The following is a 14878-nucleotide window of genomic DNA, read 5'->3' on the forward strand; positions in this document are numbered from 1 at the left end:
AATAATAATAATAATAATAATAATAACAACAGAAGAAAAAATAAACAGCGTTACTAAAAAAAATTACTTAATCGTCTCAGAAGCGGAAGTTGCGTGTCGATTGCGTCAGCGAAAACTGCGCGTGCGCACTGCGACAGATAAACAATATGGCGGCGTCCTTACAGCACCTCACGTCTGCGGGGAGATTTCTCCTTCAAAGACATTTATTAAAGACAAATTCTTTATGCAGGGTAAGGTGAAAGTGTTACGCTTCTTGTTTTGTATATAACTCTTCTACGGCGTTTGAACAGCTTTTATTTAACAGTGTTACGGTTGAAAACGTCATGGCGTGGCCTGTTAGCATAACTGTTAGCTAATAGTTAATGTTTACTCTTAGCTGCGATGTTCACTGTGACAAGAGTAACTCTTAACTCTGTGTTTGAAGTTCCACTTGATAAAATGTTCAAACAATCGTCTTCACATGTTAGTTAATATTTTAAGGCTTAGAGGTGGGCGGGGCCAGCTGACGTCACCATGACAACCCGTTAACCGTCTCCTCCACCTGCAGCTCGCAGCTGGACAGCACAGACTGTTGTCCACTCAGGCTGCTCAACAGGTGGTTCTCAATGTTCCTGAAACGAAGGTGACCACTCTGGAAAACGGACTCCGAGTGGCCTCTGAGGACGCGGGGCTCACCACCTGCACAGTAAGTTTAAAGACCCCCTAAAAACCCCACACACACACTTTAACACTTTCTCTTAACTGGTTTCTGTGTCCTTCTGAGACGAGAAACCAGTGGTGTAGTGCAGAGTATACAGAGTATACCCACTTCTAAATCTCTTCTGATTCACAGGATTGATTGATTGACAGTATTCAGTAGGATGGTGAAGGGATGACCCTCCCTACCTCTCGTCTCTAATTGGCTAGTACACACTAACTTAATATGCAAGAGGAGTCTCATATCACTGTTAGTAACAGAGGCAGTTTATCCTCCGCTGGACGGGACACCACTTCACCACCTGGAGAAACTAATCTATTGCAATAACCCTACCATGACACATTGACTAAAGATGTTATTGCTTTACAGCTGGCACCACATTTTGTTTCCGTATACATGAGTGATCATGTCATTGAAGTGACTTATCTAATGTCCAAATCCAACTTTGAGTCACTTGCACAGGTGTAAGGAAAAGATGACAAACTGTGATGAGGTGAAGACTAATTGCTTTCGTTTACGATGTGAAGAACCGTATGTTCCCACCAAATCCCTGCTCACTGAGCGGACTATACTACCTGACCAATTATCCCCAATGACCTTATATCACCATCTCGTGTCCAAATGTATTAAATAAATACACATGTAAGCACAAATCATGTTACAGTAGCAGGAGGAATTGAATGATAAATATTTCTCACAACTTCCTCCAGGTGGGTCTGTGGATAGATGCCGGCAGTCGCTACGAGAACGAGAGAAATAATGGCACCGCACATTTCCTGGAACATATGGCTTTCAAGGTGAGATGATGATGATAAAGGACAGCTTGACCTAACTTTAATAACTGCTAAGTGTTTCCAACAGTTTGTATTTGCATGTATACAACAACAAGCAAGGGTGACTGAGTGCAAAATGATAACCGAATCAAATCACGCATTTGTTTGAAAAGAATTGTCAGACATCTCCAAAGGTTTGTTTTTATCCGTGTGTATGTCTGTGACAGGGCACCAGGAAGCGCTCTCAACTGGATCTGGAGTTGGAGATCGAGAACATGGGGTCTCACCTGAACGCCTACACCTCCAGAGAGCAAACTGTGTACTACGCCAAAGCTTTCTCTAAGGATCTTCCACGAGGTACAACACAGTGATGTTAGGCCTGCCCACACTGATGTGAACCCAGTACCACTGAATGAACTCACCACTGCTTTATTATTCTAAATAATCTGTCTATTGTTTTTCTCCCGCCGGAAGCTGTGGAGATCCTAGCGGACATCATCCAGAACAGCACTCTGGGCGAGGCCGAGATCGAGAGGGAGCGAGGGGTGATCCTCAGAGAAATGCAGGAAGTAGAGACCAACCTGCAGGAGGTGGTCTTTGACTACCTGCATGCTACCGCGTACAGATCCACCGCTCTGGGCAGGACCATCCTGGGCCCCACCGAGAACATCAAGTGAGACCAAACTTTCATTTGATGTACATAAGATTTGAGGAAACAGCTGATCACAATGTGTTTCATGTTCCTTCTGCTCCTTTTCGTTCTCTAAATGGATCACGTTTGATTGCAGGACGATCAACAGAGGAGACCTTGTGGAGTACATCACCACTCACTACAAAGGTCCAAGAATAGTCCTGGCTGCTGCAGGAGGTCAGTGCTGTTAGTCTCCTCTCCTGATTGGTTAATAAACTATAGGTGTATGGGTTTGTATTATATGGAACTACTACAGGTTTGAAGTTTAATCATTGTGTATGCTCAGCCGGTACAGGCTTACATGACTCCATGAATCCAGGAGAGTGCAGAGCAAGTTTATTCATTGTCATGGAACAGAAACAGAAAATTAAACAAAAGAAACTATAATTAGGTCGGCTCCAGACCCCTGTCACCACGACGGGGGAAAAGTGGTAACAATAATGGATGAACGCTAATTAAACTGACTATGACGTCTTCTTTACCTGCTTTTGAGACAAAATGAGTTTAAACACATCAAAATTAAACAGCCATTCCAGTTATTTCACATTTGTCCACCCCAGTATTTCAGGTTTTGGACGAGCTATTTCATGAACAATAATTCTCTTTAATCATATTTTGTACAATGCAAAAGAAAACGGGACTCACTTTCTACTTTATCCAAATCACAAAGTCTGTTTTAGTCTAGAATAGTTTTCCTCATATCCTCCTCCTCACAAATTAAAGAAAAGCTCTTTTGATTGGTCGATTCCACTATTGAATCATGAGAACATTGTTCATGAAAAAGATGTCTTAGTTTTTTAAGTAAGGGTGTGTGACTGCATGAACTCAACAGAAATCAATCAGAATGAAATGTATATGTAAATCTTTTTAAAGATTTATTTCTCAGAATAAAATCTGACTCTGTGGTTGTGTTTTTTCAGGAGTTTCACACGACGAGCTCATTGACTTGGCGAAGTATCATTTTGGAAAACTTCCTGGCAGATATAAGGGTGAAGCCCCGTCACTTCCTGCATGTGACTTCACAGGAAGTGAGGTAAGATTGAAATCTTATTTTATTTTAGATAGATGTAAAAAAATATATATACATATATATTGTAGTCATTAATCGAGGGATATTTCTGCCGTTATCAGACAGCACGAGCAGAAAAATGTTTGTCACTGAACAAGAAGAACAAAATAGAGTTGGAGTAAACCTGTAGATGCCTCAGAAGTAAATAAATAAAGACAAATATTCAAAATACTAAACCCAGCAATATACAGAACTGAAATGGTAATCATGTTTTTGATTATCTCAATGTTATTTTAATTGTTGTTTTCACACATTAAAAAAACAAATTGTCAGCTGATTATTTTAAATGAAACACATTTTAGTGTGGTTCATTCTGTACCCGCTGACAGTTTGGGGAAAATGATACAAGTTTATGTGCTTTCTCTTCAGATCCGCGTGCGTGATGACAAGATGCCTCTGGCTCACATCGCCATCGCTGTGGAGGCGGTCGGGTGGTCACACCCCGACACCATCCCCCTCATGGTGGCAAACACGCTGATTGGAAACTGGGACCGCTCGTTTGGTGGAGGAGTGGTGAGTACAGAGGAAAGCTCAGCGGATTGTTTTATATTAGACTTTCAGAGCGGGATCACTTCGTCCCCTCATTATGCCTTCAGGACAATTAGATTGAAGGTGAAACGCCACAGGGATATAAAAAATTGCGGTTTCAAACAACAGTCTGAATAGGGCTTAGGATTTTGTAGGAGTGTTGTTCCGGCACTGAACACTAGATGGAGTCGTGATGGACATAGAGCAATGACTCCAGGTGATTGGCACCAGGTGTGTATGGAGGCAAACAGTTTTTGACCGTGTTAAGTACGATGTCAGTGCAGCATTTAATATTTTCTTATTTATTGAGCGTTGCTGAGCGTGTTTGTTGGAATGTGTAAATAAATGGATCAAAACTAAAGTTACCCGTTGGACATTTTTTGTTGTTGCTGTGACCTGTGGGATAAAAACGTGATTGGTTTAAATAGGTCTGATGAGTGTTTTTTAGACGGATACACAAGCAGCAGTGCACACCGCTCAGTTTGTGCTTTCACCCTGTAAGCGTCCCTGTTTGCTTGTTTCCTCTGCGACACAGAATCTGTCCAGTAAACTGGCTCAGATGGCCTGTCAGGGAAACCTGTGCCACAGCTTCCAGTCCTTCAACACCTGTTACACAGACACGGGCCTGTGGGGACTCTACATGGTGTGTGAACCAGGCACCATCAACGACATGATGCACTTCACTCAGATGGAATGGTGAGAGAGCACACACACACACACACACACTGCAGAGATGATGTTGACAGAGGATGATGGATGTTGTTTGTGACTCTCAGGATGTCTCTCTGCACGAGTGTGACGGACAGCGAGGTGGCTCGAGCCAAAAACCTGCTCAAGACCAACATGCTCCTGCATCTGGATGGTGAGGCAGCATCAAGAGTCCTTTTGGTTTTATTTGATCTTTTTATAAATACAGAAAGATTGAATAATAATGTTGCTTTCTTTTTTATCCGCTCTCTCCAGGATCCACCCCCATCTGTGAGGACATCGGCAGACAGATGTTGTGCTACAGTCGAAGGATCCCTCTGCACGAGTTGGAGGCCAGAATTGATGTGAGTGTATACAGGCGGACCCCCTTTACATCTGCTGTAAAAGCAGATTTTAAGAGTGCAAAATAACAATTATAAAGTATGCAAAAACATTCCCCCTGGGCTGGATGGCTGGATGCAGTCACCTTTAATTAAGCCCATTAATTCTGAAAAGAAATGGAAGTGGGTCAACAATCAAATCTGAGCAGTTATTCTGTATTGATTATGTTTTTTTAGTCACCCTGCCTCTCTCCTCTAAAAACATTCTTGGTTAATCAAAAGATGATCATTATTTAGTGTCAGATCAAAGCTCAGTTTTAATGAGGTATGTCATAAAAAATGGAAAATCTGCAACTCTAACGAGCCTTTGCTCCAGTTGTTTGTTTTATACTAAGGTATAATAAATTGTTTTTGCATTTGTACAGGCCATCGATGCCAAGACCATTAAGGACGTGTGCACCAAATACATCTACAACAAAGCTCCCGCCATCGCAGCAGTTGGTAGGTTGATATCTGTTCGCTTCACATAAATACAACTTTAACACCTTGTAAAAAAAGAGCTCATGAGTTTTAGATTCTCTCCATTCAAGAGTTTAAATTTGACTTTTATCAGCCGTCATACCTGAACCTGACCTCTTCGGTCTCATTCTTTAAGTTTATTTCTCCCAGTGCAACTAAAATGTAAGCCGTCCAAATGTTATCAGACGGAGTTTTAGCTGCTTAAGTGATACAGGTCTAAGCTGAGGTCAGGACATGGTGGTCTCATTTGTGTCAGTGTGGAAACTGTCCAACATGGAGTAACAACAGTTATTCAGGGCGCTCTCTGACCTCGTCTTTCTCCTTTAAGTCAATCATTTCTTCAGACACAAACTTTCAATCTGTTGGGGATGCAGTACCTGTCATAATTTATAAATGAAGTACCTACCTAGACTTTAGGGAGCAGCACTACACTCTACAGCCTGCTGGAATATCATTAGAAGACACAGCTCTCAAACAATCATGTCTTTTTCAACTAGTCCCCCAAACTGTGTTGATCTTTTTATGATACTGGATCATCTGGTAGACCGGTTTACGTCATCATTTCAGACTTTTTCCACATGTTGCTGTAAAATAAAATGTGAGACACGGTTTTGGACTCTGATCATGTTTTGAAAGCTTAATATTACATTAAACTTTACCTCGTAGGCAAGATATAAAATAGGTTAAATAACTTAAAAATAGTAAATGTTGTGCCTGTTGGTAGAGAGCTCTTTCTTCCTCTGTAAAGAGACGGAGCAACAGGTCCTTTTTTTAAACTTGTCTGATCATACATTACTGCCTTGGGGAATACAAGTAGTTTTTAACAAAAAACTATTATATCTATTCTGCAAGGGGAGACCTATATCATCAGCCAAGTTGTAAATAAAGATGCTGTTTCAATAAGTATCAGTAATATGTAGGACTACATGCATCCTCCTAACCAGGAGAGAGCTTCGAGAAACCAAGAGGAATCGATAAATCAGCTGGTTGTTTTGAAGTGCATTGTGATTAATTCTCATTTGTTTTGTGTCTCAGGTCCGATTGAGCAGCTGCCTGACTACAACCAGATCCGCAGTGGGATGTTCTGGATGAGAACCTGAACAGAGTCCCTCCCTCCACCTGTACAGCCCATAAATTAACAAACATATTTAAAGTCTCATCTGTAGTATTTTTCCTCCTTTAATTTTTATTATAAAATAAAGACCAACACAATAATGTTAAAATAACACAGATACTATTCTTTGTGGTTCGTGTCATTTTTTACTCTTTGTAGCCACTTGTTCCTGTGCCGCTTTCTTCGCTTTAACCATCTCCACCAGCTCCTGCAGGAACAACAGACCGTGTTAGAATGACTCCACACACACATTTATTTAACGGGACAAAGAGGGTAATCTGTACTGAAACCGGCTTCTTACCTTGTACCTCTTCATACAGTCTTTCTTGGTTCTTCCTGGGACAGCTGCAGCGATCTTCTCCCACCTCTCAGCGGTGCTGACAGGGTAGGTCTTCAGGGCTTGTTCCAGAAGTTTCTGTTCCTCAGTAGTCCAGGAGGCAGCATTACCGTCACTACCAGCAGCTGAGGGACAGCAGGACAATGTGACATGTTAAAGATGATCAAGTATCAGTATCAGGTACGATATCCGACTGACAGCGCTGATCCAACTCAACGATCAAGAAATTTCTGAAGGCACTTTGAAGACATTCAGACTGAACTGTAAGAAGTGCTGACAAATCGTCTCCATGACATCGTTCAGACGAGCTGGAACAGAAGTACAATTCTTAGGCCCTGGTCCACCTAGTGTTTGTTCTCAGGGCAGAAAAGCGCTGTTTGCTTGAGTGCTGCAAGTACGTCCTGTCTCCATGACAACAGACGCTGTATGACCGACACTGTTCTGTGGTTTTTTTTACTGCATGTTTTTTACACGATCAGTAGGCTGCAAATCGCCTGAACCTCCATCTCCCCTTTTACTAGACAACAGTAAACAATAACAGAAATCCACTAAAGGTTCCATCAATTTGAATAGTTTGCATTATAGAAACACATGATACACCCCGCTAAATAATAAAACGTAAGTGTAACAAACGTGGTTTTAATGGAATTATTTGCAAGTGTTCGGGGTCTTTATCACATTTTCAAAAAAACTCACCGTCAAATCTCTCTGAAGGCGCAGCGTTGTCGATGGTCGGAGCGACTGAAGTGTGTTCCTTCTTAAACTTCTCGAAAGCTTTTCTGTTGATCTCGTCTTTCTGTCCTGGATCTGTGGGATCAAGAAAGATGAACACTGACTTCTCTGAGGAACATCTACGACATGTTACGACTGTTAGCGCTGAAGAACTTTAGGTAAATATGCAGCTGAGTTTAATGTTCTATGTGAGCTCACCCAGTCGTTGCAGGTTCTTGGCTTTGTTGATGACGTCTTTGGCGGTCCTCTTCATGCCACTGGTGGAGTGCAGGTTCATATAGTTGGCAATAACTTCCCATCTGGAGGGAGAAAAGAAACCAGTTATGACCGCATCACAAATCCAAAGTTCAGGGTTTCCTTCAATCAAAACTTTAACAGTTTTCAAACAACTGAGCTGTACCACAAAATAAACTTCCACTTTACATGAAAAGACTGTTTATATGAATGTGTGTATTTATGCACTTGAATACTGTTTTCAAAACATTTGTGGTTTTCTTCTAATGTAAATCTGTAAATAATATATTTGTGATCTCAATGGATTCCCCAAATTATTAAAGGTTAAAAAAAACAATGTGTGTGTGTATGTACTAATACATACGTATATAATGTGTGAGAGGGTATAGTTGTGTCTGCATGAATTTGTAGAGTGTATGTGAGAAAGTATTGAATATGTCCTAAACGGCCTCACATACATATGAGAGGCCGTTAAGACATATTTAATACTTTCACAAACACTCTACAACAATCCATGCAGACAGAACTATACTCTCACACACACTATGCCATCATTTTGGTGACCTCGTCTCAGTTGTGTCCCTGAACACGTGAGCGCTGCGATGTTTGTACCTGGCGTTGGTTCCAGCAGGAAACAGATTAACAGCTTTGATGAGCAGCTGGAGGTCTTCCTCGTTCCAGCCTTTACCTCCACCTCCCCCTCCTCCTCCCCCGCTCGCCTGGTCAGCGCTGCGGGACGTCTGCCTCGCCTGGACCTCCGCGTCACGCTCCCTCTGCAGCTGAGCATTCACCTCCTGCACCTGGGGGGGGGACAAAGAGTGAGGTCTTTACAAACGTTCACTGAAGGATGTGGAGCTGCCATCATTGATCTATTCGTTTTTTATTAATACAAGTGAATATTTTGTACGCCGAAAAACACAACATCTGTGTCGTGGGCAAAAAGAAACAAACTGAAGACGTCAAATAACTGAAACAAGACCAAACAAAGTGATTCATTAATCAAAACATATAAACTCAACATAATAAAAAACATTTTGGTTCACAGGACTATCCTTTCTAAGATATTAAACAACATGCTTTTCTTACCTGCTTCTCCACGGCTGTCTTGCTGTCGTCTTTTGAGCCTGCGGCCAGGATTTCATTCAGAGACTGCAGGCTGAAAACAGACGAGTGTCATGAAATAATAGTCATAATTAAAAACATGTTTTAACTCCTGATCTTGTCGTTATCTGTACCTCGCCAGCTCCAGTCGGTCGCAGAGCTTCTCCACCTCCTCCATCATTTTCACACTGTCAGATTCGTCATCTGCAAAGTAATTCCAGTTCTGTGGAGTGAGAAACGAAAGACAACATTACAGAGACATTTCAGATAACCTGGGAAAAAAAACACCAGGAGATGCAAACACACTCAAGGTAAATGACTGTTTCTCTCTGTGTGTTTGAAGACGGCGATGTAACATCTGTTTAAAATGAAAAGGATCTTAGTTTTAAAAACAGCTTTCTATAATGCTGTAGAATGTCAGACATTAAGAGTAACAAATATCTAAATTAAAAATGAACTAAACCCATGTTGTATTTTTTTGTTGAGTTCTTATTTCCAACGGGACGTGCCTTGTCGCGGAAGCTGCCATGACAGACACAAAATGTTTATAGTTGCCGTGGAAACACCAGATGTTACAACAAAGCCAGCTTTATGTGCTGCTGTGATAAAAACATCATCCTCAGGTCGGTTACGCCCGGTCATCTCGACTATGGTGAACATGGAGTTCGTTTTCATCGACGTCATCTTTAGATATTGTTTTGATTGAGAGCCCCCTGGTGGCGGATTTTACATACAATTTATCTTTTTGTACTTGTTGTGCGTTTAGTCTTTAATATGATTAGAAAGGTTTAAAAAGCAGGATCTGCACTGTAACTACTACAGGACGATCGTCTGTGAGGACGCACCTTGCAGGTCGTCCTGAGTTTCTGCCTCTCCTTCTTGATGGCCTTCTTCTGGATCTCTTTCTCCTTTTTGGCCAGCTGAGCCGCCTGTTTGGCCTCCTCCTCCTCCTTCTCCTTCACCAAACGAGCGGCCTCCAGCTCCGCCTGACGAGCCTGAAGGACACAGATCGCTGCCCGGTGAACACTTTACAGAGTGATGACATCTTCAGCAGTTTATGTTAAGTTAGCCTGATCATCACACCACCCTCATTCAATTCAAATAACTTTATTTATCCGTTAGGAACTTCCTTTGTGTAGAAGAGCATCAGTGCTCATACAGCTAGACGCAATAACAACAACAGAAACGCACACGTACAAGTGGCTCTATTAAAAGCATGATAAACAGGTCATAAATAATTGTTTAATAACGGTTAAAAGGGGGGGGGGGGGGGTGAAAAAATAAATAAGAAATAGATCATTTGTTCATGAGCCTGATGGATGTGGGAGCAAAGCTTGACATGGCTCGATTAGTCCAGAAAGTGAGAGATCAGATTCGCCTCCACTGGCTCCCCATCAAGTCCCCCATCCAATATAAACTCCGCCCACTCACCTATAAATCTCTCCATGCTCTAGCCCCACCAAACCTCACTGACCTCCTCCTTCCTTACACCCCGTCTGACAGCTGTGATCCTCAGCCTCAGGCCTGCTCTCCACCCCCACCCTCCTTCAGTGCCTCAGCCCCCCCACCCCCCCCCCCTCTGAAACTCTCTCCCTGCCACCTGTTCACCAAGGCCCCCTGCTAACCCTCTCCACCCGGACTCTGTGTTAAGAACCACACTTACTCTCTCTCTCTCCTCCTGCTCTCTCTTCTTGGCGTCAGCTTTGGCTTTCTTCTCAGACTCTTTCCGGGCTTTTTCATCATCTTTGAATTTCTTTATTCTAGGGTCGATGCTGTACGCCATATCTGCAGCAGAGGAGAAAAAAAGAAAGAAAGATCCTCACAAAATATTCAAAAGCCTTCAAGACACTTTGTTGTATTTCAAGTTGTTCCGTCAAAATCTCTTTCATTGATGCTGCGTTTGTGTGAGAGACTGTACCAACTAGTGTTCGTATTCTGTTCATCTCCTCCTTCTTCCTCTGAGCTCTGGAGGCTCGATTCTGCTTCTCGATCCATCTCCTCTCGTCTCGACTGCGGGGTAAAAGTTCAAGTTCAAAGTCGGTCAGAAATTTAAAAAAAAAACCTGAGTGTGTAGAATAGACGGAAATCCCACACCACCTTACCATTCAGCTTTTTCTTTTTCCTCTTCATCGAGGTACGAGAACTCCCTCCAGGAGTCAAAGTTGTACCTTTAACAGAAACAAAATGCTAGAATTATTATTTTTCAAACCAATCACAAACATTTCTCTGATTAAAACGAGACTGAAATAAAAACTCACCAAAAGGAGTAAAAGTTATCGACCTCTTCAAAAGAGGACTCCATGGTCCCCAGTTTGGGAACGTGCTTTTTGGAAGACCATCGGGCATTTCTGTCGAAAACTGCGGTGAAGACGTCGAAAAAGTTCTCTTTGCCTTCGCCCTTTGAAGGCACGGTGTTGTCGAAGGTTGGGTCTACACTGTCGAAGGCTCTCCTCTTCACAGGGTCCGACAGGATTTCTATAGCTGAGGGTCAAAACGTGTGACAGAGAGTGAGTGCGAGGTCATCTTGGAGTCTCAAAATAAACCGACTGAACCGAGCGGCTCGTACCTTTAGTGATACAGGTGAAGTAGTCGTTGTCGCCCTCTACGATCTGCTCTCCTGCAGCTTTCCTCTTGTCAGGGTGGTGCTTCAGAACGATTAATTTGTCTGATGAGAGAGAGCGAGGAGAGTGTGGCTGAAATGATTTGTTTAAACTAAGAATAAAGAATGATAACTGAAGAGCGGGATGGAGACTCACGGGCAGCTTTGATTTGTTTCTGCGTGGCTTTGTACCTCATGTTGGTCAGGCCGAGGACAGCATAGTGATCCTGATTCTGTCAGAAAGAAAAAACCATCAAGAGTTAACTGTTGTCCAGGGTGAGAATTTCAGCAGCAAGTCTATGAACACTGGGACACCCAGCGTGAAGCTGAAAAACCTTATTTATCCGATCCTGGCGTCAGTAAAACTCCTCATTTCAGCTTCTGTCTCTTTATGTGTATCTTTTATCACATTGACAGTATGTCCTGGACTAATCCAAAGTGCAGGTTGTCATTCAGTTAGGTGAGTCCCGTACCTTCCAGTCTTTGGGGTCGAGGGTGCGGAGCATTGGATACTCCTCCAGCTGGAACTCCTCATCCTCTTCCTCCTCTGAGGACTCCTGCTCCTCCTCCAGCTCCTGGAAGGAGGTCGATGTACTTCTGTTCCTCCTCCTTACAAAGGCCTCGAACCAGCGACCCACGGGCTCCACCTGGACCTGCACAGAGGCTGGGGGGGGGGGGGGGGGGGTGAGTATCTAACAGTAGTTGTTGTGTCTTACCACAGTCATATTAATGAATTATATAATGAACATTTATAAGTCTTCAAAAGAAGTTTATTCTTTTCATCCTCCATTCTGGTTCAAAAAATTAAATCAATTCTGGAAAATGGGGAGCGACAAAAGACTTTTGGTTTTAGCCGCTGAATAAACATTTCACACCCAAAGGTCTTCCTCTTTTCTGTTCAAATCTCTTGACATAAATCGATTAATTTCCTCACAATAATCTGGTTTCTTCAACTTTCACTCCAGAGCAAAAATCAGACTTTCAGTTTGACATAAATAATGATTGGACATTTATTGTGATAATTCTCGATATCGACTGATATGAACATTTCTATCATGATAATATATTCAGTCATATCACCCCGGCGTAACATGTAGTAATATTTAATACATCAGTTCTTTAGAGTGCGTTGATTAAAGATGTAAAGGACAGTTTTTAGAAATCTTCTGCTTTGTGTCTTTAAAGTTTCAATAAGGAAAAAATAAGGAAAAAACACTTATTAACCTGCTATTCTATTATTTCTACTTTATTGTAAATTCATTTCTAGACTGATATTTGGTGTTTAAGAACAACTGTAGTAACCACATGTCTGCCTGGGATTAATGAAGTATTTCTGATTCACAAAGTGTTTTTTAGTGTGACAGGTGTCTGAAGGTACAACAGGTGTGTACACCTGGTGTAACAGGTGTGTGATGTCACAGTTAATCACAGTGTAATGACATAAAAGAGAAACGGGTTTATTATCAGGATGTTTATCTACTGTGTGTGGAAGCTTCTCAATAATCACTGCAGCAAGTGTCACCATGAGTGGGCAGCAGATTATATAACACAGTCAAAGAAACCACAGAAACACTAAATATTCAACATGAAGGGAACATCAAAAGCTCTAACATGGATAAACATGTCTCTTAGTTGAGGCAGTTTTCATTTGTAGCTCTATGCTAACGAAGTCTATATGTATTACAGTGTTAGCTTAGCTTAGCTTGTGGCCTCCTTCATGCTCACCTGCAGCCGCAGTGAACACAAACGTTTCATCTCCTTCCCGCGCTTCTAACAACATCGTACAGGTGAGGACTCCACGAGCATCCAGGTGTCTGAAGTATGAGAAAAAAGCTTTTTGTAAAGTGCTGAAGTTCAAAGACCGCTCATTCACACACACCACATGGGCCTCCCTCTCCAAGTGCCGAGAAACGAGCTCCGGTGTCACGCCGTAAAACGGTCCGTGCTGTAGTTTTGAATCTGCACCAAGGTTCCGCTACACACGTTTTATCAAACATGGTGTTTTCGCTGGAAAGTTAAACTTATTCAAATTATTTTGAAGATTACAACTTTATATTAATATTTATTAAGAAGGTTTTAATTGTTATTGGACACTAGGTCCCCCTGTTACAGAAATGACTTAATTTCTGGAACTATAATTGAGGAATTTCTTTTGAGTACTTTATTCATTTTCGGTTTTTTATTCATAAATGTAAATATATTAAGACTCAACTCCTACTGACAGTTTCGTGAGAAGATTTTTTTTTTTTTTTGTACTTCGAAAAAAGAGTCGAAGTGTCTATAATTAAAACTTATTCTCGACATTTCAACTTTTTTTCTCAATATTTTGACTTTATTTTTGAAATTTTATTTTAATTTTAACAGCGACATTTCACCACATTCACATTCTTTCGACATTTAGACTTTTTTCTCAGTTTTCATGAGAGAGTAAAGCTCTTTGTTGTAAATCCTTGCAGTATATTGAAAAAATAAAAAATAAAAAACTTCACATTTATAACGAATTAGAAGCTTTAGAAGAATCCCCTCAGTCCCTGTCTTTATTTACTTATGTATATACTTTTTTTTATTGTTTATTGTATTATTATTATTGTTGTTGTTATTGTTTTGTGCTCTGTTCTCAAAGAGCTTGATTCACCTAATATCTGAAATGTACGGAGCCCCTCTGATGTCATTGATGAAAATGTTATAATTTGTGGCCTCAAAACAATATTTCATAACCTTGAAATATTAATTTGTGGCCATATTTTACTAATTTGGAACTACAAATTATTATTTTGTGGCCACAAATTATAAAATTTTCACCAATGCCATCAGAGGGGCTCCATAGAAATGCCAAATGTTGTTGTACATTTTCTAATTCAATAAAGGAGAAAGTCTTGTTGGACAGGGGTTTTTTTTGCTACAAAAACATATGAAGTTAAAAACAGTCTCAACAATAGTCAACATGTCGTTTTAATATGTCAAACCCCGTTGTTTTGGTCGTCCATCCTACCTTCATCTATATCTGTGAATTTAAAACAAAATCTAAATATTATTACACAAAAATGTAATAAGTATGTTCTGCATAAACCCGCCAAACGTTTACCAAATGTAACTCAAAATAAATAACCATTCATGGATTCTGTCCACAAAAAAGCTTCACAGTGTAAAAACTATAGAAAAGATGCTCCTGAGATTAAATATTAAGACGACAAAATGTGCATTCATTACTCATTAGACACATTTTGTAGTGTTACTTGAAAATCTTTTTCGATCTATGAAAATGTTAGAAAAAAATAAGATAATTGAGAGTCTCTATATAACTTGAGTTTTATATATTTTTTTGAATTAAATGTATTCTATTTTGAGTGATTTCAAGTTATTATATATGTTTCTATTGTTGTTTTGTGGTCAGTTTGGTTGTTATATTTTTGTTGTCATCTAAAAATATATATTTAAGTAATTTACAGCAGGTCC

The 14878-nt window shown here is 40.8% G+C and overlaps 2 protein-coding genes across 2 annotated transcripts; one reads left to right on the forward strand and one right to left on the reverse strand.

The window, feature by feature from the left end:
* Positions 1 to 88: 88 nt before the first annotated feature.
* pmpcb (peptidase, mitochondrial processing subunit beta) lies at positions 89 to 6542 on the forward strand. The gene is made up of 13 exons (XM_020647157.3): positions 89 to 230; positions 548 to 685; positions 1408 to 1494; positions 1698 to 1827; positions 1945 to 2143; positions 2259 to 2338; positions 3082 to 3194; positions 3600 to 3743; positions 4294 to 4454; positions 4535 to 4620; positions 4722 to 4810; positions 5212 to 5287; positions 6341 to 6542. The coding sequence occupies exons 1-13, from the start codon at positions 147 to 149 to the stop codon at positions 6403 to 6405; spliced, it is 1452 nt and encodes a 483-aa protein (XP_020502813.2). The 5' UTR covers positions 89 to 146; the 3' UTR covers positions 6406 to 6542.
* On the reverse strand, positions 6467 to 13353 carry dnajc2 (DnaJ (Hsp40) homolog, subfamily C, member 2). Its single transcript, XM_020647154.3, has 16 exons — positions 13148 to 13353; positions 11896 to 12086; positions 11580 to 11655; positions 11390 to 11488; positions 11082 to 11304; positions 10926 to 10991; positions 10742 to 10833; positions 10487 to 10608; positions 9669 to 9818; positions 8958 to 9046; positions 8809 to 8878; positions 8335 to 8522; positions 7687 to 7787; positions 7453 to 7563; positions 6721 to 6881; positions 6467 to 6627 (listed from the first exon to the last, which is right to left on the reverse strand). Exons 1-16 carry the CDS (start codon positions 13200 to 13202, stop codon positions 6559 to 6561), a joined length of 1863 nt encoding a protein of 620 aa, XP_020502810.1. The 5' UTR covers positions 13203 to 13353; the 3' UTR covers positions 6467 to 6558.
* Between the last annotated feature and the right edge of the window lie 1525 nt (positions 13354 to 14878).

The sequence above is a fragment of the Labrus bergylta genome, chromosome 23 (assembly GCF_963930695.1).
Source record: "Labrus bergylta chromosome 23, fLabBer1.1, whole genome shotgun sequence".
NCBI lineage: Eukaryota > Metazoa > Chordata > Actinopteri > Labriformes > Labridae > Labrus > Labrus bergylta.

Bases quoted from the DNA above. Each gene is read 5' to 3' on its own strand.
- pmpcb (XM_020647157.3), top strand. From the start codon at position 147: ATGGCGGCGTCCTTACAGCACCTCACGTCTGCGGGGAGATTTCTCCTT. The intron at 1,828-1,944 runs GTACAACACAGT...TCCCGCCGGAAG, and splicing joins CTCTAAGGATCTTCCACGAG to CTGTGGAGATCCTAGCGGAC. The intron at 2,144-2,258 runs GTGAGACCAAAC...GTTTGATTGCAG, and splicing joins GGCCCCACCGAGAACATCAA to GACGATCAACAGAGGAGACC.
- dnajc2 (XM_020647154.3), bottom strand. From the start codon at position 13,202: ATGTTGTTAGAAGCGCGGGAAGGAGATGAAACGTTTGTGTTCACTGCG. The intron at 11,305-11,389 runs GTACGAGCCGCT...TTTGACCCTCAG, and splicing joins CTTCACCTGTATCACTAAAG to CTATAGAAATCCTGTCGGAC. The intron at 9,819-10,486 runs GTAAGTGTGGTT...TGTGTCCTTCAG, and splicing joins AGCAGGAGGAGAGAGAGAGA to GCTCGTCAGGCGGAGCTGGA.